The 24,201-nt window shown below is 40.6% G+C and overlaps 1 protein-coding gene across 1 annotated transcript; it reads right to left on the minus strand.

Annotated features, from left to right (window-relative positions):
- Window positions 1-700: 700 nt before the first annotated feature.
- LOC118150904 (ATP-dependent RNA helicase DDX3X-like) lies at window positions 701-12,714 on the minus strand. Its single transcript, XM_078364505.1, has 17 exons — window positions 12,621-12,714; window positions 10,868-10,928; window positions 9,834-9,881; window positions 7,513-7,627; window positions 6,077-6,232; window positions 5,897-5,996; window positions 5,124-5,259; window positions 4,322-4,407; window positions 3,994-4,092; window positions 3,749-3,909; window positions 3,197-3,341; window positions 2,948-3,092; window positions 2,531-2,712; window positions 2,337-2,454; window positions 1,898-2,051; window positions 1,406-1,539; window positions 701-1,199 (listed from the first exon to the last, which is right to left on the minus strand). Exons 1-17 carry the CDS (start codon window positions 12,654-12,656, stop codon window positions 1,120-1,122), a joined length of 1,956 nt encoding a protein of 651 aa, XP_078220631.1. The 5' UTR covers window positions 12,657-12,714; the 3' UTR covers window positions 701-1,119.
- Between the last annotated feature and the right edge of the window lie 11,487 nt (window positions 12,715-24,201).

The following is a 24,201-nucleotide window of genomic DNA, read 5'->3' on the forward strand; positions in this document are numbered from 1 at the left end:
GATTTGCTGCCTTCCTCCCCTTCACCTATATCTGGCATTTTTTCCCATGCTCTCTCTCCCAAATTCCCCACCCCCATCACCGTCCCTCCCCTATTCCCAGAAACAGACCCCAGTGTGTAGTGCTGCCCTCCCTGTGACCAGGTGTTCTCATTGTTCAACACACGCCTATGAGTGAGAACATGCAGCATTTCATTTTCTATTCTTGTGTCAGTTTGCCAAGAATGATGGTCTCCAGGTTCCTCCATGTCCCAACAAAGGACACGAACTCATCATTTTTGACGGCTGCATAATAGTGCCACATTTGCCTAGCTTAGAATAAACTTCTCAAACTTTTTTAGAAGAGAAACTGCTGTGTTTATTTCAGTTAACTTTAAGAGCTCTTTCAAAAATATTAATGGGTATGGTGATACATTCCACCTCCTCACCACTGGAATGGCTTATTTAAAGAGGGTAAGTTTCTAAGCGCCCCTCCAGGATACACTGAGAAAATCAGAACTTACTATAGGTTGGCCACATAAAAAAAACAAACAAACTATGCTTTAATGCTTTAAGATGATCCCCCACCCCCCAAGACTGCAAGAGTCAAGCGGTCCGAATGCAGGCTACTGTCTGAAGATGTTTTGTTTTGTTTTCTCCCCGTTTATATTCACGGATGAATTGATGATTCCTGTTGAAGTTGTATCACACCTGTGTGCCACGGTTTGATTTTAGGCCGAGGTTAGTAAATTTATTTTGTCAAAACAGTGGGTATCGTGAGCATGACTGATCCAACAGGACATCAAAGTAGGAAGCTGTCTAAAGTTAAAGTCACAGTATGTTAACAAACAAAACGATCCTTAGCCACGAACTTATAAATGCAGTTTGGGGTGGGACTGAAGCAGGAGGGGAGAGTTAAATCCAAATCACAGCAATTAAGTCTTCAAACCAATTTCTGAATAGGGCTGCTGTTTTATTTCCTTTCATTCTTCTTCTTGTGACTTTGAGCTCCCTTGAATTTTCAGGACAATCACTGCTGGTAACGTCCTGCAAGTTCTTGAGGTGACACGACACAGTCTGGCTCAGTTACATGTGGTTTGCATATTAGCTTGTTTGTAAGGGTGACTTTGCTGTGAAGCAGATTCAGTTGCCCCACCAGTCAACCCGCTGGAAGTCATAATTTCCTCCATATCCATCACTATTGTAGAAGCCTCCATAGCCACCTATCAAGAAAAATGTTTAAAGAGAGAAACATTAAGTCACCTTTCTTTTTTTTTTCTCAAGTACTCTAACGTAAACCCAACAAAAGAAATCTAGTGTTAAGAGTTTGTGTCCCTCAGAAATTAAATTTCCCCAATGAATTATGGTATGAAAAACAGGACTCACAAGAAAAAGAAAAAGCCCTTCCTCAAGGAAAAATTAACATTACCTCTACCAAATCCTCTGCTGTTGCCGTAACCACCTCCACCACCGCGGCTGCTGCCTGCACGACTACTACTGAAGCCAGAACTGCTGGAGCCACTACTCTGTCGACAGTCTCTAGCACCAAATCCTCTGCTGAATCTATTATTGAAAGCAAAAATATAGCATGGCACTGTAAGTCCAAAGTTGGATTAAACAGCAAATTCCTGCTTCAAGTTCACAGTTCCCCATTTAAGTTTTCAGTTCAGTGCCATTATGTTCTCATGGGAACTGTACCATTAATGTCCCAGGTGTTCTAGCAGAGTTTCTAAAGTACTCAGTAGTGAAGAACTGACACCTAACGCCATGTCAACCTTTCTAATAATTACCCCTTGCCCAAACGTTTATGTATTATAGTTGAAAATAACTGTTTAACCCGTTACTCGGGGAAAAGCTAACTCTGAAAGCTTACTGCCCCCAATAGGTAATACCAAGAGGGAAGGCTCACAACAGTGCGTACCTTTTAGATCGTCCACGATTGCCACCCTTGTAGTGGTGTTCGTAAGCCATACTTTCCAACCAAGAAGGCACTTCTTGTTTAGCTTCTACAAGAAGATCCAACAAATCCTTTGCAATATTCACATTTTTTTCGTTAAAGAATGAGGTGGCAAGGCCTACATAGATCAAAAAAAGCACATGAAGTTTCCATAAAGCAGCATGCTGTTCTTACATTCCTATATCCCTATGTAAAATATTGTAAGTCCAAAACTAAAACGTGACATTGTGATTTGCAGTACAACCAAATCAAACGGACGGAAAAAAAAATTTAGTTGGCTGATTAATCTAAAATTTTTCCTCAGATATAAACGTTCTATTTTTAAGGTCCTTTGTCAAATCTTTGCTGGGTGCATCACAATAATAAAACCAAAATAAATAAAACTCCCTAACAAAATTATTACCCAGGTTTCCTACACGTCCTGTACGGCCAATACGATGCACATATTCTTCAATATCACTCGGCAGATCAAAATTGATAACGTGTCTCACATTTGAAATGTCTAGTCCTCGTGCTGCAACCTGAAAAATAACTTTTATTTTAAAAAAAAAAAAGCACTGTACAAACATGATTAATTAAAAAATAACGTTTACATACAGCTGTAGCCACAAGAATTGGGCTTCTCCCCGAGCGAAACTGGCGAAGGGCCTCCTCTCGATCTCTCTGTGATCGGTCTCCATGAATACTAGTACAAGCATGTCCTTCATGGTATAAGAAATCCTCCAGGGAATCTGCTCCCTTTTTGGTCTCTACAAACACCAAAGTCAGTGAATCCCTCCCTGAAAAATCAGAAGGCTTTGTTTACTCATAATGAATTAGCATCGCTGGTTAATCTAAATATTAACTGGGTTAATTCTAGTCCTTCTGCTAGAATAAATCTTGGAAGCAATTAATGTAAACATTGTTATAACTATGTTTAGAATGAGGAAAAGGCAAGGGAAGGAACAGAAGAGATGTAAAGAGATTCTCCTTACATGTAACTGACACTATTATTATTATTATTCATAATTTTACCTGTTGCTCCCAAGATATCAAGCAGAAACGACCGTTTATCTAAGTCTTCCACCCAAATTACTTTCTGTGTGATGTTCTCAGAGGTAGAGCCTACTCTGCCGACAGCTAAAAAGATATATTCATCCAAAAAGTCACGAGCAAGCATCTGAAAAAGTGAGAAAAATACTCAATTGCCTACTTTAGTACACAAATTATCTAAATATAATAAACACATATGCTCTAATCAAAAACGAAAACATCCAACAATACCTGTATTTCTTTAGGAAAAGTAGCACTAAACATCATGGTGTGACGAACGCCCTTTGGTGGCATGGTATCTTGTTCAACGATGCGACGTATCTGAGGTTCAAATCCCATATCCAACATCTTATCAGCTTCATCCAACACTAAGTACCTGTTATGAAAAACCCTCAGTTGATCCTGGATCATTAGATCTGACACACTAATTACTCGGTATGTTGCCTAACTAATTACACTAATGTACTCCCCTCCATAAGGGAATATTCCAGTGCCACAAACAGATACACACACGCATGCATGCACACATGCGCGCACGCACACACACAGAGACAAAATGGCTCAAGATTACAACCAAATTAGCCACATGTTGATTGTTAAAATAAAGCTTAGAGCCTCAATTAAAATTTCACTTACTCTTTAAACAAAAAGGTTAACTGCAATTTTCAAAACTATGTGGAAAATTAAATTATCGAAGCTCAGGCAGCCCTAGTAAAAATACTACAGAAGTAATCAACTTCTAATACAAAAAGAGGCGCATCCCATATGTAAAAACTGACGTACTTGCAGAAGTCTAACGCAATCTTTCCTCTTTCCATCATATCCACTAGACGTCCTGGAGTGGCTACTAACAAGTGGCATCCACGTTCTAAGTCCCGAATCTGCTGACCAATATCAGCACCACCATAGACTACACAAGGACGAACTCTAGATCGGTATGAAAACTGTAAGCAAAGAACATGTCAGTGGCCATAAAAACATCGTTTGATCAAGGAGAAAAGCAACAATCACTAAAATGAGTATTTTACTTTTCTGGCTTCCTCATAGATCTGTACAGCCAATTCTCTCGTTGGGGCTAAAACCAAGGAAACTGGATATTGCTTGCGGCGCCCACACCTTCCGTTTCCCTAAAAAATGAAAATAATTTACACTTTCTGGCCAAAAACTGTAATTCTTTTTTAAAACTTACCAGTTTCCTTTTATAATGTGCAGACTACACCTACAGACTTATTTTCATTGGGTGAACGGGGTGAAAAAATAAAAATAAGGTGTAGCTGGCCTTGTTTAGAAAAGTCAACAGGCATTTGCAAAGCCTTTTTAAAACAAAAATGTCTCATTTTACAGCAATACCTTTACCTTCACGGCCTTCAAAGCTTCTCCTGGACCATCTGTATATATCTGACTCAGTATGGGCAAAAGAAATGCTGCCGTTTTCCCAGAACCTGAAGACAAAACACTGACTTATCATTTCTGAATATTAATCGTTGATAAAGTGTTCTCGATGCTCTCGAGAATTACAGGAAATTTTTTCTTACTCCATTTCCAATTTTCTAGGACGTACAGTAAATTTATACGGCAAACCTAAGGAGTAAAGCGACTTCTGTGCTCTACTTTCAAACAGTACATTTTAATTTGTACAAAACACAACCATTTTGTCTGAAAAGTGCAACATTTCTTTGTAGTGGCTCTATAGTGTTGGAAGGTAAAGCAGGAATCAGTAAACTTTCTGTAAAGAGCTAACAGTACATGGCTCTTGCAGGCCAGTCTCTACAAGAGAACACTTTTTATCTGTGCCAAATCTCTGGCTAACCTCTACAGCACAGACATAACAAATGGGTATTTATATTCGAATATGGCTGTTGAAAAATACACAAGTGCTAGGTTTCAGATCAGGCTGCAGTCTGCTAACTCCCGTGGAGTTAACCGAAAAAGATGCAGTTCTGTTTCTTAAAGAAGGTATTCAAGCTGACAATTTGCCATGCGCTTCCTCAAGATGCCCAGATACATCCCAAGGATCCAGAGGTACAGACAAAAAGGCACATCCCCAAGCTCTCTCAAATGCTAAACACAGGACTCAGACATCCCTTCAGAACATACTACTTTTAAAGTAAGCCCAATTAGATAGTCTTAACTTTTGCTTTTTATCAACTAAGCTTACCTGTCTGGGCACAAGCCATTAAGTCTCTTTTTCCCTTAATGATAGGAATGGCATGTTTTTGCACTGGAGTAGGACGAGTATAGCGAGTAAGCTCAATGTTCCCCAAGATAATTTCTCCCATGTCAATATCACTGAACTGTCAGGAAATGTAGCCGGGTTAATCAAATACAAGTAAATATAGAAGTAAACATGACAGATATAAAATGCTGTATCTTTTGCAATTTCTGTTTTACACTACCATATTAATGGAAGTAACCAAACTGTCTGTGATTTGGTTTACAGATGCTATGATTTCAGTTAAAGAATCGTGGCATTTTTTAACAAAATGGACTCCTGGGTTTAAAAAATTGAAACAGCATTTGGAGGCAGGCATGGTGGCTCGTGCCTGTCGTCCTTCTTCTTTTTCAGACAGAATCTCACTCTGTGGCCAGGCTGGAGTGCAGGGGCGCAATCTTGGCTCACCTTAACCTCCGATGCCTGGGTTGAAGGGACTCTCCTGCCTCAGCCTCCTGCATAGCTCAGATTACAGGTGCGTGGCACCATGCCCAGCTCACCTGAGTGTTTTTAGTAAACACGGGGTTTCACCACGTTGGCCACAATGGCCTCTATCTCCTGACCTCATGATCTGCCCGCCTCAGCCTCCCAAAGTCCTGGGATTACAGGCGTCAGCCATCGTGCCCGGCCAATTCCGAGACTATTCTTAATAGTGGCATTAATGTTTCATAATCCAATGGGTTTGCATTAAGAACTTTAAGAGTCAAACAAAAACTTACGTTTTCAATATGTGGTGGACAGTTACTGCCGGTTGCCTCTACTGGTATTTCATCGTATTTCTCAAAGTTAATCCCCGTGTTTCCTCCAGAAAACAGTTCCCTGAAATCAGACAATTATTACATGTATATAAATTGTTACGAAACTTATGGCTTAGTATAACATGTTGTTCAAAAACTTACCGCTCTAGGCGTTCACTTGGTGGAAGTGGTTTTGACCAATCATCTTCATCCGACTTGTCACACCAACGACTGTGTCCACTCCGTTCGTATCTACCAAAGCCAGTTCTGTCACGACTGCCAATACCATCATATTCACTCCGTCCACGATCATCAAATCTGAATGGCACGAGCAATCAAAAATACACGATTTAGCCGATATCGGATTATCACCCCTCTAGAAATGTCCTTGGGTATCAGCTGACTTACTGAACACAACCACCCTTAAACGATGTCAGCAACTCAGTGTTTACCTCGTGTGAAATAAGCCCCTCTAATTAACCAGCGCTTATGTGTAATCTGTGTCTTCGTTCTTAAGAAAATTATAAAAATTTTTATAAAATTACACAGCTTAGACATCTCATGCTAAGAATTAGGTTTAGATACTTACAACTAGTGCATACTTTACATCTTCATTTAAGACAGTACCATCTAAACATATTTACTGGTATCATCTAAATATATTTACTGGCAGGAAAGCAGGAATAACACATGAAATTTTTTAGATATAACATTTTTAGATATAAAAAAGTAGAAGACACGTGACAAGAGAACATTTTTCTTAGAGTTTTATTCCTGTTTCTGAAAAACAAGACAGGATCAAATTCAATTATTAGGGTTTGTTTGTTTGTTTGTTTGTTTGTTTTGAGATGGAGTCTTGCTCTGCCACCCAGGCTGGAGTGCAGTGGTGCCGTCTCAACTCAGAGCAGCCTTTGTCTCCTGGGTTCAAGTGACTCTCCTACCTCAGCCTTCTGAGTAGCTGGGACTACAGGCACATTCCACCATACCCATCCAATCATTCTATTTTTAGTAGAGATGGGGTTTCACCGTGTTGGTCAGGCTGGTCTCGAACTCCTGACCTTGTGATCCTGCCACCTCGCCCTCCCAAAGTGCTGTGATTACAGGCATAAGCCAACCCACCCGGTCCCGTCTCTACCAAGAAAAGAATAATTAGCCGGCCAGGTGGTGGGCGCCTGTAGTCCCAGGTACTTGGGAGACTGACGCAGGAGAATCACTTGAACCCAGAAGGTGGAGGCTGCAATGAGCCCAGATCGTGCCACTGCACTCCAGCCTGGGCAGCAGAGCAAGACTCTGTCTCAAGAAACACGCACGCACGCATGCACGCACACACACGAAGCATTTAAAGCTGTCGCAGACTGTATCATTTAAGTTGAAACAGACTTCATTGTGTCAAATAGTATATTCGTCTAAATTAATAAACTACTTTTAGTAAAGAACTCTCAGTGCCAACAGAGCAATGATAAACCATCACTCTGCTTTAAATCCATGAGTAGTCTCTTAAAGATATGCTCAAGGACCAGTGTAAGTATGAAGAATGAGAACTTGCCAAATTAAGATTCCTAAACTGCTACTGTATAAACACACAAGCTGGGATTTACCTTCCACGATCACTGAAATAACCAGACCTTCCTCTTGATTCTCGAGACCCAAAACTGCTATATGCATCCTTATCTCTGCTGCAACTCCAACCTGAACTGTCTTTATCAGAGAATCCTTCAATAAAAAAAGCAAAAATTGAAAGCTGATGAGACGTTTACACGATTTCCATCTTCCCAAATACGAAGTCCTTCACATGTAGTCTTCCTTTATCTTATCCTGCTGGGAACAAAGGTCAACAGGTGCTTCACATGTAGTCTTCCTTTATCTTATCCTTGTGGGAACAAAGGTCAACCAACAGGTCCCATAAGCAGAATTTTTACAAGCGTTAATGTGTTCTTCTACCAGAGATGATTAAATGAGGCAAAGTAATCTCATGACCTGAGAACAACGTAGCCTGCATGTAACACAGCTATGATACTATCACCACAATAGTAATTGTTTTCATTCACCCCCTAAGTATAAATGTTATGTGTCCAACACGTAAACCTACTCCAATGCAATTATTTACGATGTCTTTTTTTAAGCTATGACTGATTAGGAGGGATTCCAACTCCCTCACTTTTAAGCTCAACTTGTAGCTAGTGCAAGCGATGCTTCTGTTAGTTTCCTAGCTATGATCCATCTTTGACAAATCCTGAATAACGTAACGCAAAAGGTGTTAAACCTAAACATTTAACGTAAGCTATGTATAATACACATTTTGGAAAGGCCCAGCTAAAGACTACCTCAGGGACTGTGGATTACCTTGAACTAAGAGAAGAGATCTACATAATCAGATAAAAATATGTCAGGCCTATTAAGACAGAGAATTTCTAATTACTCTTTGAAAATTTCAGGCAGGGGACAGTAAAGATACAGCAAATTAGGTTTTCCCATTGACACTGCTCTAACTTTGAACATCACAACCCATTTCTTAAGTCACTATGGCATCCTACCACCTAAAAACAACGTTTCTCGAACTATTCACATAAAGTTATTTTAACACAATCTCGCATTCAGAGATGGTCAAGACTTTCTATTTTACTGTTAACAACTAAAACTAAGTTGTTACAAACATCACTGTGTGCTACGCTCATACACACACTACTGGCCTACCAAGAGTCCAAACATAATTGTGTCATCTTAATACCCTCAGTGAGAATAAACCTATACTTGAGTTTTAAAAACCCTCATTATTACCTACTTTCATTGTCTACAAACTGACAAAGGAATGACAAGAGCAAACTTGCTGGAGGGCTTCCCTAATCCAAACTTTTAATTAAATGTTTAAAGTTACAAGTTTATAAAGTTGTCACTTTTCATTCTCCCCTGCTTTTAAAAATCCAGTATTAGACAAATGACCCATAGTACTTCCCACATTAAGGAAGTTAGATGGTTAACGTCTCTTCCATCCCCGCAAATACTAAAATATTGCCAACTCTTCTTAAGGCACTTAAGACACCTCGGGTGCAATTCCAGCCAGATACAACACTTAGCATGCTTGTGATAAAAGAAACTCTGCAGTTACTCTGAAAAAAGAAAACAATCCTTAGCAAAGTGGTCTTCTGATAAACACATACAGACTTAAAAACAGGGTACAGACTAAACAGAGAAAAACAAAGTCAACTGCAAGTACTCTACCCACTCCACACCCCTTTATCATTAGCTTCTTTCCTTTTGGTTTTAAATATTTTTCCTGACATTTCCTTCTCCTAGAAATTTTTTGATGTGCGTGAGGCACTCAAAACATCACCCCAATTAAACTTTTCTAATGAACTCTTCTACCTTACAAATTTGATAGGAAACAACCCTAGGTGTTTTAATGCATTTCATACAACACCTTTCCAATGAAGTTGTCTGGGTTGAAACATATCCCCAGCTCATTGAATGTGGCCCAAAGTGATAATTTTACAACTGTTAACTAGTCCAGAAAAACAAAACACCATTTCACTGTGGCAACTTTTCAAGACAGCAGCAAGCAGAAACTTTACCACCAGACAGTTTCTTTGACATAAGGCATTCGCAAAAATATGCCACTTTCAAATTCAAACCACACCATAAATGTTACCAACAGATACAGTACCATAGTTAACCTACTTGGTAGGTTAACGACACAAACCCAAATTCTTTGGGCTCAGTCTGCCACAGGACACAATAAGTATCCATCATTCAACATTCGAGGAACTTTTCCGAGGACAGAAAGTGCTAGTTCCTAAAGACAGTCCAAAAGAGGCACAGGAGGGGACAAAAAGTGTTCACAGACTTCCTCAAGTCACTCTTTTTCCCTAGGCTTTGATGAGCTGCTAAAGGTTACATCTACAAACTTGCCTTAAATACATACCTTTAGACGCTTCTCTGTTCCGTAAGTGAGGAGGTATATAGCGTCCTTCTAAAAGAGAAAATGTAAAATTAGAAGCCTATGACATCACCACGACGCTGCCTATTCAGAAAACGTCTATGAAAAGATAGGTCCTGGAAAACAAACTTCTAAAACCTGTATTTCATACAGGAAACTACTTTGCAAGATGAAGGGGAAAAAATGCTTACTCGAAAATACGCTGAGAACCAAATGTATTTCAGTAGCTAGTAGTGGTTATTTAATAACCATGTTTTAAAAGGCTCTATTTCAGATAACTGCTACATGAAATCAACACTGATCATTAAACGCGGCCATTACTCCAACGTAACAGTGTCGTAGAGAGAGAGGAAAAAAAGGTTCTATGTGCTATACTAAATCATCTACCCAGGAAGAGGCTTTTTTAAAATGTCCAAAGATTAAAGTGGAGATACCATAAAAACACATGAAAAGTTGGAGAGTGAAAATTTTCTGGAAATTTCTGAATCCCAGGTCAAGGGATCCTCCTGCCTCAACCTCCGAAGGCAGCTGGGAGTGCAGAGACGAGCCACCACGCCGGGCTAATTTTTTTGTATTTTTAGTAGAGCCGGCGTTTCACCGTCCTTGGCCAGGCTGGTCTCGATCTCCTGACCTCAGGCTCTACCCGCCTCGTCCTTCCCAAGTGCTGTGATTACTGGCCTGAGCCACCGAGCCCAGCCCAAGGCTCCGTTTTTAAAAAAGAGTTTTCGGGCCGGGGGAGCGATGGGCTCACCCTCTAATCCCAGTCGTCTGGGAGGCCGACGTGGGCAGGTCAGGAGATCTGAGATCCAGGCCATCCTGGCTAACGTGGGGAAACCCCGTCTCTCTCCTCATAATATTAGCCAGGCGTGGCGCGCCCGTAATCCATGCTACTCGGGATGATGAGGCAGCACAATCGCTTGAACCAGGGAGGCGGAGGCTGCAGGGAGCCGAGATGGCATCTCTGCACTCTAGCCTCGGCTACAGAGCGAGGCTGGGCCAAAAACAAAGGTTTTACTTACTGCTTGCTGTACTTGCTCCTCCACTCTGTTTCTCAGAGGAGTTCAGGTCCAGATCCGCAAGCTAGAAAAGAGGTATCAATAGCTCACATGCTGACACACAAGAACAGATAAGATCACAAGCGACAAATAAGAAGACCTGGATTCCAATCTTATCCTGTACCATACACTTGGCTGCTGGGACTGCCTGGCATTACCCGACAAGATTTTAAAGATGCTTAAGTCTATCAACCATGACAAATGCAAATGGCACCACCTGAATACCGGCAGTTTCATACCAACAAAGTTCAAATTCATTCACTCCAAACAAATTTTCTTGAACAATTTACCATGGTAAAAGCTTTCCAAACAACAACAACAAAAAAATCTACCATCCATTTCTCAGTAACTTAAACAAACATTCAATTTAGCTACAGTCGTTAATAGTAAAATGTTCCCAAAGACAGTGGTTTTCTTGATATCCTAAACCTAAAAATAAATGGACACCGGAACATTTGAAGATTCCTTACGGTCGACTGGCGCCAAAGACTGTGCAACTATTTTTAAGGCAGATAAATTCCTAGACATCAAAAGTTAAAATAATAAACCAACTTCACTATGTTTTGAGTACTGTGCAGCTTTACACAGCTGTCATTTCATGTTTGACGCTCTATGAAGGTGGCAGTATTCATTTCTCCCATTTTAAACATCAACTTCAGAGGTCTTTGGTGACAAAGTTAAAAAGCGACACATCTTTTCTTTAATGCTTCTAAAATGACATACCCATTCTTAACTCCTGCCTCCTTATACGGCTAGATTTTAAAACTATAGGGGGAAAAGGTGATTTCGCTTTATGGGCTTGCAGCATAATGCTTTACCAAGAAGTACTCAGTAGCGGCGGGCGGTGGGGGGGCGTGGCGGTGGGGGGGGCGTGGCGGTGGGGGGGGCGGACAATCACCTACGTCAAAATAGGTTGCAAGAAACAAGTGCAACGCCCAGAGCAACTTTGTCACCTCTCTGAACAAACCTTCTACGCCATAACACGCTTACATATGTATTGAAAGTTCAAGATACTATCAAATTAAATGCATCATCGATTAAGATACTGTATTTTAAAACTTCGCCATCTGAATCTGGTTACTACTTAATTCTAGCGAAGTAGACAGTACGCTTTATCAAGAGTTAAGTGTTGCCAGTTACATAGAAAACATTGTAAACTCGTACCGCCGAATTCTCTATTCCTTAGTTCTCTGTTTCTACGGTCTATTTAACATATTAAGAATCAGTAAGTTGCAGGCCTTAATACGACGCAGTGAAAAACTATCTCAAAAGGCAGACCGTTAAATCCCTCAAACCGCACCTAAGCTTTATCCTTTATTCATTCTCTCCCCCAGGCGTGGGAGGCAAAAATGCAGGCATAAGGGTCCGAAGCACTGCAGTGCAAACTGCAGTAGGTTCCTGACACGGTATAGGAGCCTGATCTCACACGTACACCACATATCCTGCCCCGTCGTCGGGCAGACTTCAAAGGTAAAGGATCTGCCCTTAATGGAAACAGAGTTAGACCTATATCAACATTCCTTCTGCGGTAAAAAGAGAGTAAACCACAAATAACCTGTCCCGCGAATCAACCGGTTAATCTCCTACGGGCCTAGTTCCCGTATCGCCTAACGCAAAGGCACAATACTACACAAAAGGCGCACAGTTTTCGGCTAGCCGGCTATCCAGTGGCTCTCCGAGTTAAGAAAGGGGTGTAGCGCAATCCTGGATCCCTAACCTTCAAGGTGTCTTCCCGCTGGCCTCTGCTTTCCATTCTTTCTAAGGCAGGTCAAGAGAAGCAGGTGGCGGCCATTCGCCCTCCCCTCGCCGCTGTCGGTTTCAGGTTCTTCTACGTCACAAAACTGCCACACCGGAAACGCGGACCCGGCACGCTCAGCATCCGGTCAGCGGTTGCTCCATCCGTAAGGGAAGCGGGCAAAACAAGATACAGGACGCTTGTTTCCCTGGGCTTCATAGTCACTCGCCTTCAAGAATTCCATAGGCCCGGCCCCTGCAAGGACCACAGCGCTACTCAACTCATACAACCGCATCCAAGACTGTGGCCACTCGCCGGAGCCAACACCATACTCTTTGTCCTCGCTACACACAGTGACTGGGTGGCCTGCATGCACTTTCTGCCTAAACGAGACTTCCGTGCATATGTCACGGGCGCCTCGTGAAGGTCTAACCGCTAGACTGGAAAAAAAAAGTCCCTTTTTTGCGAACCGCCGCCTTCCCCGCCCCTGTTGACTAACCGGTCAGTGGTCGCACATGCGCGTCTCCGCGGGACCGCTCATGCACGCCCAGAAGCCGCCATTGCGGGCGGCCCACTACCCTAGGAGAATACCGCGTAAACACCACCCTTCACGCTGTGGCCACCGTCCGGTCTCCCGTACGTGGGCTGTCATGGTCTCACACAGTTTCTTTCCCATTTCCCCAGAGTCCGAGCAGGGATGCTTGGCTAAGAAAGTAAAAGTTCACTCTGAACCTTTAAATTTGTAATTCTGAGATAAACTTACTAAATTCATTGGCAGCTTTCAAATTGTGCAAACTCACCGAAGTATATTATTGTGAGCTCAAGTAGATTTCAGTTAGGTGTTTGCCTTCCGAAAAGTGAATCTATCTCTCTCTCTGGAACTTCAAAACAACCGTTGTATTCCTCAATATTGTCTATTACTCTTGCTGAGCTTTTGCAACGCGTCTTTGTCGATAAGATGTACATTTCTTTCTCCTGTTACGCGCGTGTTAACGAATACACTTTTATACTTTTTAATATGAGACTTAAAACAACCCTTTTTGTTATTCAGTTTTCTTCCCTTGAAAAAATCGGATTATGGGCATATTCCAAGGTTTTTTAAATTACAGTTTTAGCTTTGCTGAAAATTAAGCACAATGAAGTGCTCCAGACATCCAAAAAATGAAACGTAGTCGTTGTGGAGCTCAGTCACTGGGGGAACACAAACCTGACACAGAACAGGTTCTGTGAATAGTCTCACAAAAAAGTGAAAAACAAATTACGGTCACTTTTGTCTGGTGGTACACGGGTATTTTGGGTAAAATAAAATTATACTGATGTTCATCTAACCTTGAATTGAGCTTTCGTGACAATGTCTGAACATACCACATAATTCTTTCTCTGGATGTGCTACAAAAGAAACGTTGGTGTCTCAAACCCACAACCATAGTCTTGTTTTGTTTTCTTAAGTACTTACATTTAACCAAAAATCACCATCCAGTTCCACGTGAAGTAGATTTCCCATCGTTATAGTGCTAAAGTAAATTCAGATACCACTGTCCACTACTATGTATGTATGTATGTATGTATGCATGCATGTATGTATGTATGTATGTATGTATGTATTTATTTATGTAATATAGGTGGAGGTTTTCAATCTGCTTTTGGTCACTATTGAAAGCAATACTCAAAAAACCTACATAGTACATTGCCAAGATTGTGCACGAAAAACAAGCAGAAGTTTGGAAAATTTTGTGGTGCTAGAACAGTACAAAACGGAGGACCTAATCCAAGTCTATGATCGGTTTAAACTGGGAAGTGAACGATACGTGAGTACACTTAGGGGGGTTTAAAACAATGATCTTTCACTTTGCTAACTGAAAAATACGTTTTAAGAAGATACTTAAATTTTCCACAGGTGCAATACACACTGCATAATGAAAAATGTATGTAGCCTTCCTCATACTTGATGTTAATTTTTCTGTGTGAAACTGATGTTTATTAGCATTTTTGCTTACTGATAATACCCCCAAAGAAGGTACAGTAATTACATTGTAAATCTGCATGTTTTTAGAATATTTTCATAGTTCTCTGCCACTTTACATAACTTATAAAACCCTTGTGTGTGTAGGTTACTTAATGCTTCTGTGGTAATGATCTGAAAGTTGTGCGGGGCATTTTCATATACTCTGTGGTTTTAAAGATTCCTGGAAGTGTTAACCGGAAAGGCTAACACTTTTAATGGAGCTTGACTAGATGATATGATACGTAAGACTCATGAAAAATGTGTTACATGTCATCTAGCTGTGGCATTTCCATAAGCCAATAGCTAGTGAAATTTTAATTAACGTTTACAATTATTTTTCCACACAACTTCTCTTTTAGCAGTCTAAAAAACTGGTAAACTTTTAACAGTATTCCAAATATTATTGACTAAATGATGGAAAATGGAAGAAATTGTACAGCAGTCTTAGAGAGCTAATTCTAATGGAGAAAGCAAGCATCTCAGAAAACTTCAGCTTTCGTGTTTCTTGTCAACCCACACCACAAAGTGGCTGTCCTTTACAGTCATGAGCTAGTGAGCACTGTTCAGGATTTATATAACAAAATCTTAACTTATTTTTATTTCTAGGCTCTTTCATTATCATCCTCATCTTGATATCGTTCCGTGACTATTAAATGAGATCGTTTCTGCTCTTCAGAAATTCAAAACTTCTGCACCACTGGATTTGTAGCCGTTTCATAAAGCTGTTAACTAAAAGCTCTGTCTATGCAACCTTTCAAGAATAGTGTGTCAAGCAACTGGACACAGAGGGTACTGCCTCTACTTCGGGACTTACATGCTGACCCAGCTGTCCTTCAGAAAAATAATATTAAGCATGTTTTGTGTATACATGACAAAACGGTCAAAGTGACACAGAACAGACTTGAAGATGGCCTTTTTTTTATGTTTCTCTCTTTCTGGGCTGATGATTTAATTTTCATTTGTGTTATAACCCTGCAGAATTTTCCTTGGTTAAAAACGCTTTCCTAGTTGGTCAATTCTTTGTAAGATAGCAAATCTAAGTCTCTTCTCAATCAACTTTTCTTTTCCAATGTGAACAATTAGGAAGCTTTATGCTTTTTGTGTGTTTTGAGGACGTGATGATTACACTTGTGGTCCCAAAATAATATTTTTCTAATTTTTAAATATCTTTTATTGCATTTTAGGTTTTGGGGTACATTTGAAGGACATGCAAGATAGTTGCATAGGAACACACATGGCAGTGTGATTTGCTGCCTTCCTCCACTTCACTTATATCTGGCATTTCTTCCCATGCTCTCTTTCTAATCCCCCACCCCTGCCACCGTCCCTCTCCTATTCCCTGAAACAGACCCCAGTGTGTTGTGCTCCCCTCCCTGTGACCAGGTGCTCTCATTGTTCAACACCCGCCTATGAGTGAGGACATGCAGCATTTCATTTTCTGTTCTTGTGTCAGTTTACCGAGAATGGTGGTCTCCAGGTTCATCCATGTCCCAGCAAAGGACATGAACTCATCTTTTTTGACAGCTGCATAATAGTTCATGGTGTATATGTGCCACATTTTCTCTGTCCAGTCTATCATCAATGGGCATTTGGCTTGGTTCCAGGTCTTTGCTATTGTAAATAATGCTGCCATAAACATTTGTGTGCATGTGTCCTTATAGTAGAACAATTTATCATCCTCTGGATATCTACCCAGTTATGGGATTGCTGGGTCAAATGGAATTTCTATTTCCAGGTCTTTGAGGGATCACCACACTGTCTTCCACAATGATTGAACTAATTTTCACTCCCACCAGCAGTGTAAACGTGTTTCTATTTCTCCACATCCTCTCCAGCATCTGTTGTCTCCAGATTTTTTAATGATCACCATTCTAACTTGCGTGAGATGGTATCTCAATGTGGTTTTGATTTGCATTTCTCTAATGACCAATAATGATGAGCATTTTTTTATATGTTTGTTGGCCTCATATATGTCTTCTTTTGTAAAGTGTCTGTTCATATCCTTTGCCCACTTTTGAATGGGCTTGTTTGTTTTCTTCTTGTAAATCTGTTTTAGTTCTTTGTACATTCTGGATTTATTAGGAAATGCTCTCTATTAAGAATAAGTTCTCCTTCATTCTTAGTTTCCTAGCAGGTTCTACTATTGAGTGTTGAAATTTTCAGGTGCTGTCACTTTTCTGCATCTGTTGATATAAAGCATATTACTTTTCTTTTTTACAGATTACATTAACTGATTTTCAGTGTTGAAGTATCAGTGTTGAGGTAGCTCTGCATAGATGAGACTTAACCCCACTCTTTGCGTTGTATGCACATTTCATTTTGTATTTGCTTAGCTTACGTTGCTAAAATGTTGTTGATTTTAACACCTATATACATGAATACATTAGTAATTTCTGTTTTAATATTGTCCTTTTCTAGTTTTGTATCAGCGTATGAATGGTCTTATTTTGAATTTAAGTGTTCTGCCCAGTTTCTGGAGACATTGTGTAAACTTGATGTAAATTCCTAAAAATCTTTGGTTCGATGATCCAGTAATATTCTGGGTCTTCTTTTTTGGACTTTTCATGTACAAATTCAATTTCTGTAATTGCCACAGAATTATTCAGATTACCTTGTTCATCTTGATTGAGTTGCCAGTTTTTGAGTTTTGAAGAAGTGTTGTTTCTTTTAAGTTACAAAATTCCTCATAGAATGTTTATTATCTATTCAGTAGTTTAGTATCTGCAGTAACATGTTTTCTTATTGCTATTTTGTGATTTCACTCACCAGTTTGTTTTTTAAGCAAAATTATATTTTATTTGTGTCTTCTACTGTTTTTTTGTGAAGTTTTATTGATTTTTCTTCCCCCCATAAACTGTTTTCAGCCAGGAACAGTAGCTTAGAGCTGCAGAAATGACAGGACAGCCTGCATCCAGAGAGGATCTTCCCACTCCAGGACTGTTGTGTTGCTCAGTAAAGCTGCTCTTGGTCTTGCTAACCCTCCGTCTGCATGCTTCATTCTTCCCGGACACAGGACAGGAACTTGAAACCTGCTGCATGGTGGGGCTGAAAGAGCTCTAAAACAAACAGGGGTAACACCTGCCCCTTGCTCACCACTTTGTGAGTGAAGAGGAGAGAAGAGCTGCAGCTTTTCAGGGATCCCAGAACTGGGAGCTCCCTGAGCCAGGATTGTGAGTCCCTCTTTGGGGCCTTGTGGTTTCTGGAGGTTCCAGGCTTCCGGTTACCACTGTGTTCCTCAGTGGCAGTTGTGGAAGCTGCTTGTCGTGTGCCTGATTCACCTGAAGCCTCACAGAGAGCTGGTGCCTGTCCCAGCACCTGGAGCTAGCCACCCTTGTGCAGCAGCCAGCGTGCTGTGTGCAGTAGCCAGATCCTGCATTCACTTGTTCACACAACCCTCGCCCCTCTACATCTGGCTGGCCCGTGGCAAGCATGGGACCCAAGCCAGTGATGTGAGCCAAGCGCAGCCTGCCAAGCTGAGTGGGTGGAGCAAGCACAGTAGGCCTGAGCAAAACCTGGGCAAAAGCACCACCACCCACAGAGGTTTTTGGCCAGAAAAGCAACACCCTTAGGATCCTGAAACAACAGGTCTCTGCAACTCTGTTCACTTTTTTCAGCTTATTTTCTCTTTCATGGTCAGATACAATAAAGAGGAAATTCTCTTTGTCAATGAATTTTTTTTTTCTGTGTCTTATACATTCTACTATTGAGCCAATACACTATCTTTTGTTCTGATTCCTGTATTTTTTATTTCTGTAGCTAACATTTCGTGTCTATTACTCATTTCTTTGCTGAAATTTATTAATAATTTTAAGAAATTTGTAATTGCTTGCTAACATATTTATATAGTAACTTACTTTAAATTATTGCCAAATCAGCCAGGCAGTAATATAGAAGTCTCAGATATTGTTTCACCACATAAACACAGATTTAAAATAATATATCAGAATTGCCTTTTGAGAAGCTCAGAGTCCTTTCAGCATTTGCAATATCCTGGATAATCACAAACTGAGAACAGCTGCACTAAAATGAACAGTAAGAACAGTATTCTTTACTTTACTTTTCTTTTTCTTATTTTTTCAGATGGAATTTTGCTCTTGTTGCCCAGGCTAGAGTGCAGTGGCACAATCTTGGCTTACCACAAGCTCTGCCTCCCTGGTTCAAGCAATTCTCCTGCCTCACCCTCTTGAGTAGGTAGGATTACATAAGCATGCACCACTGTGCCTGCCTAATTTTGTGTTTTTCTTAGAGACAGGGGTGCACCACCGTGCCTGCCTAACTTTGTATTTTTGTACATTGATCAGGCTGGTCTCGAACTGCCAGCATCAAGTGATACATGTGCCTAAGCCTCCCAGAGTGGTGGGATTACAGGTGTGAGCCACCGCACCTGGCCCAGCAGGACAGTGTTCTTTTACCTAGTTTAGCTTCTTATCCAGCTTCCAGCACAGCTCATAGCAAAAGGCGATGGGTGAAGGAAAAGAGAGAGGGTGGCAAAAATTCAGTGTCCCTGGACATTCAGTACACTTTCTTAAGGCTCTAGCTTCTGTCTTTTCTCAGAGAGAACACAGAAAGAATTGGCACAGTATGGATGCCCAGGGCTGCTAAGGAGACAGGCATGTTTTTGTGACCAGTGTAAGTACATAAAATTTTTAAATGATGCATGCCTGAGGTTTCTTCTGCAGGAAAGGGGAAAGAGCAGTGTATATATTCACTCCCACAGCATTCCTGTGTGCCAACCGAAAGTTCCGTTTCTGTCTTACTGCACACATCAGACAGGTATAACACAGTCACACTTGTTTTTAGAAGCAGGATATTACAGGTTTTTTAAAACAACTAACAAAACAAAACTGTCCAGGGCAGATAGGAATAAAGATCCAGAGTTCTCATTAGGATGACTTGCAAATATATTTCCTAGTGAAAGCCAGTCTGAAAAGACTGAGACAGACTGTTTCTTCAAATGCACAGACACAAACACAAAGCTCAACAGAACATGAAGATTCAGGAAAATAAGACACGATAAAAAGAAGAAAACAGGCCCAGTGCCATGGCTCATGCCTGTAATCCCAGCACTTGGGGAGGCCGAGGCAAGCGGATCAGGAGGCGAGTGGGTCACGAGGTCAGCAGATCAAGATCACCTGGGTCAACACGGTGAAATCTCGTCTCTATGGAAAACACCTAAAAATTAGCTAGGTGTGGTGGTGCACTCCTGTAGTGCCAGCTACTCAGGAGGCTGAGGCAGGAGAATTGCTTGAACCCAAGAGGCAGAGATTGCAGTGAGCTGAGATCGTGCCACTGCACTACAGCCTGGAAGACAGTACAAGACTCCGTCTCAAAAAAATAAAATAATGAGAACGTATCTCTAGAAACCGACAATAAAGAAATGAAGATCTGTGTATTGCCTGACAGAATTTAAAAGTCACTGTCAAAAAGTTTAGTAAGTTACAAGAGGACCCACACATGATTAAGTGAAATCAGGAAAGTGATACACAAAAAGAATGGCACAGAGATGGATGTGAGGAAGAACAAAACAAATTCTGAAACTGAAAAATACGACAATTGAAATTTTAAAAATTCAATAGCGTGAGCAACAGAACACAGAGAATAAAGAAATGTGAACTCTAGAACATAAAATTTGAAATCAGCCACCCAAGAACAAAAGGAATAAAGGATGAAGAGACTAAGGAAAGCATAATTGACTGATGAACACCACTTATGTTGCAAGTCAACATAGCACATTATGAGAATTTCAGGGGAAAGGAGAAAGAAAAAAGATACTTTATTTGAAGGACTAATGGCTCAAAACTCCTCATTCGGGCCGGGCGCGGTGGCTCAAGCCTGTAATCCCAGCACTTTGGGAGGCCGAGGCGGGTGGATCACGAGGTCAAGAGATCAAGACCATCCTGGTCAACATGGTGAAACCCCGTCTCTACTAAAAAAATACAAAAAATTAGCTGGGCACGGTGGTGCTTGCCTGTAATCCCAGCTACTCGGGAGGCTGAGGCAGGAGAATTGCCTGAACCCAGGAGGCGGAGGTTGCGGTGAGCCGAGATTGCGCCATTGCACTCCAGCCTGGGTAACAAGAGCGAAACTCCGTCTCAAAAAAAAAAAAAAAAAAAAAAAAAAACTCCTCATTCCGGGGAGGGAAATGGACCCAGATTCACGATACTCAACAGATGCTAAATCAGGTGAACCACACCAAATCTACGCTAGAATACATTATCATTAAATGGTCAAAAGTCCTACGCAAATGGAAATTTGAAAGCAGAAAGAAAAATGCAATTTGTCACACATGGGAAGTCTTCATAAAACTATTGAAAGAATTGTCAGCTGAAATCTTGCAGGCCAGAAGTCAGCGGAATTATTTATTTAAAGTGCTGGGAGAAAAATGCCAACCAATAATGTCAAGCCCAGAAAAACTGTTCTTCTGAAACAAAAGCAAAACAAAGAGGTTCCAGACAAAAGCTAAGGGTATTCACAAACGAAACTACCTTACAGGGAATGCGAAAGAAAGTTAGGTCAAAAACAGTGATAGTAAATGGTATCACTAAAAGAACTGTGTGATAAGGGTAAATATATAGAATACTTTAATGTTCTTATATAAATCAGAATAATAAATGAACACACCATATAAAAATGTAACAAAAGGGGAGGGAAGGTAAACGTGGTAATGCAACCGTAGGTCAGTTACCAGCTTAAGACAGACTTATAAGGTGTTTTATATAAGCCTCCAGAATAACTGTGAAGAAAATACCGATAGTAAATGCAGAAAGAACAAGGGGAAAAGAATTAACGTCATGTCACTAAACATACACACCAAAAATCAGCAAGTACAAAGATACCCAGAGGAGAGGGTCAAAAGGACTATAAAATAGAAAACAAAACAGCAATACAAGTCCCTACCTATGTGTTAAAAGAAAAAGAATTAACTGAGCAAAGAATAATTCATTCATAAGTTGGATAGTCTCTTTAGCTAGTGTAGCCTCTGATGCTCCAGTGAAGCTACTTGGTGGAAGAAGATTTATGGACAGAAAAAGAAAGTGACTTACAGAAAACAGAAGTGAGGTATGGAAACAGCTGGAATGGTCACAGCTCAGCGTTTTCCCCATTGGAACACAGTTTGTACAGTGGCTGCCTTTTATGAGCCAAAACTCACTGACTGGCACAAGAATAGGCTACAGTCTTTACAGTTTTATTTGGGTTATAGTTCATGATGTTTTTTAAGAAAGAAACCTTTATATATGAAGAAGCATCTATATCTAGCATCTACATACATAGATCTACATATATAGACATATGTCTGTATCCCTATATATATACATACAGATATATAGATGCATCTACATACATATTTCTTTATATATGTATGTGTGTATGTATATGTGTGTGTATATATATATGTATGTATGTATATATGTGTGTCAGGGTGTGTGTATGTGTGTACAGCATCTAAACATAAAGCAAGTGATGAGAGAGCAGAAGGAAAATTGGACAAAACACCAGTAATAGTAGACTTTAGTATCCCTCAAGAATGGGTTTGACATTTACACAGAATAATTTTTAGAAAGACTTGACAAAAAAGTCTTAAACTGTGGGAAGATTGAGAATATAATCAGATAGATTTTCTGAGCATAAGAGAAATAAAAGATCAATAACAAAGGACACGTAGAAAATTCACAAATATATTTAAGATAATACACTCTTTTTAAAAAGAAATGACTAGAACAAGAATAAATTAAAATGGCAATTTAAAAATACCTCAAAACAGGCAAGGCCCGGTGCCTGTAATCCTAGCACTTTGAAAGGCCAAGGTGGGTGGATCACTTGAGGTCAGGAGTTCAAGACTAGCCTGGCCAACATGGTGAAATTCCATCTCTACTAAAAATACCAAAATTAGCCAGATGTGGTAGCACTCCTGAAATTTCCAGCTACTTGGAAGGCTGAGGCAGGAAAAACACTTGAACCCAGGAAGCAAAGGTTGCAGTGAACAGAGATCACACCACCGCAGTCCAGCCTGGGAGGCACAGCAGGACCCTGTCACAAGGGAAAAACAAAGAAAATGAAACTCAGATGAAAATGAAAATACAACATACAGAGTAACTGGAAAGGAAACAAAGTTCAAACATAGCCAAGTGAAGCAATTATAAATCAAAATAACAGAGATTGTCACAGAAATCAATTAGAGAATAGAAGAATAGAAGGAATCAACAAAACAAAGTTAACCTTTTGAAAAGGAGAAATAATTCTGAGCTACACCAAGAAACAATACACTCAAATAACAAGAAATAAAAGAGAAGACATCACAATGAATGGCTGAGATACAAAAGGGATCAAAGGGGACTACAATGAGCAATTATTTGCCAATAGACTAGATAACAAAAGAATTGATACATTTATATAAACATATAAAGTATCAAGATTGAAGGATGAAGTCATAAGCTTAGGCACACGCCAGGCTAATTTTTATAAAGACGGGGTTTGACATGTTCAAGCCGCTGTGGAACTCCTGAGCTCAGGTCATCCTCCTGCCTAAGCCTACCACTGTGCTGGGATTACAGGTGTGAGCCACCGTGCCTAGAAAAACAGAGTAACAGAAAGGAGGTTATTGTCATTGGGTTTGCTTACCAACTTTCTCCTCTGCAGGACCTGTGGTGTCCTTCAGTGAATTCAATAACGAATCGAAAATCAAAAACTCCCAATAAGAAAAGCTCAGGCCTAGGTGGCTTCACTAATGAATGTAACCAAATATTTAAAGAAATATTAACGTTGACACTTCTAAAACTCTTAAAATTTGAAAAATAGATTTTTTCCATAATGGCAGATTAGAGGCTTCTAATGTGCCTCAGCCATTTGGAAATAACAAAAATCATGTGTAAAGAAAGACAAATTCCACAAGCTTTAATATGATATAGAAAATGAGAATTCACCAGCATAGGGTACACTGAAGGACACCAGAGATCCTGCGTAGGAGAAGGTGTGTAAGCAAACCCAATGAGAGAATTCAGCTGAAATAAAGTGAGTGAAGCCCCAGTGTGTGAGAAAGGCAGAGAGTCCACTCTGTGACTCACTGTTCCATTGTGGATCTGTGGAACTCAGACCAAGGGACAACACCACCTTGTTTCTCCCAAGCCAGAGAGCAACTTGTGGAGAGGCTGAGAGACAGTGAGGGAGAAAGACACCAGGAAAAACTATAGGCCTTTTTCCAGATCCGGAACTGAGAGGAAGACATCATTGCAGAACTGAAGCAGGCAAAGAGTGCCTAAAGCCAAGGTTTGTCAGGGGCAGCGACTTGCAGCCCCGGAGAAACCTCGGCTTTGTGACCCAAAACCTGTCTGTTCATGTTGCTGGATGGCCCACCCTTCTTCCCTGGCTTGTTGGTGAAGCATGCCTCACCACTTGAAGTGGTGTGGGAAGAAGGGAGGCAGACCCTACTTCTGCTTGCCTGGCTCAGAAGCGTGGGCCAAACCTTCCCTCTGCTGCAAAGATCTCAGTGCAGAAAAACTCTCTTCATTTGATACCCTCATATATCCTCAGGCACTTGGAGCACCCACTCCTAGATTACAA

This window comes from Callithrix jacchus, chromosome Y (assembly GCF_049354715.1).
Source record: "Callithrix jacchus isolate 240 chromosome Y, calJac240_pri, whole genome shotgun sequence".
In the NCBI taxonomy this organism is placed as follows: domain Eukaryota; kingdom Metazoa; phylum Chordata; class Mammalia; order Primates; family Cebidae; genus Callithrix; species Callithrix jacchus.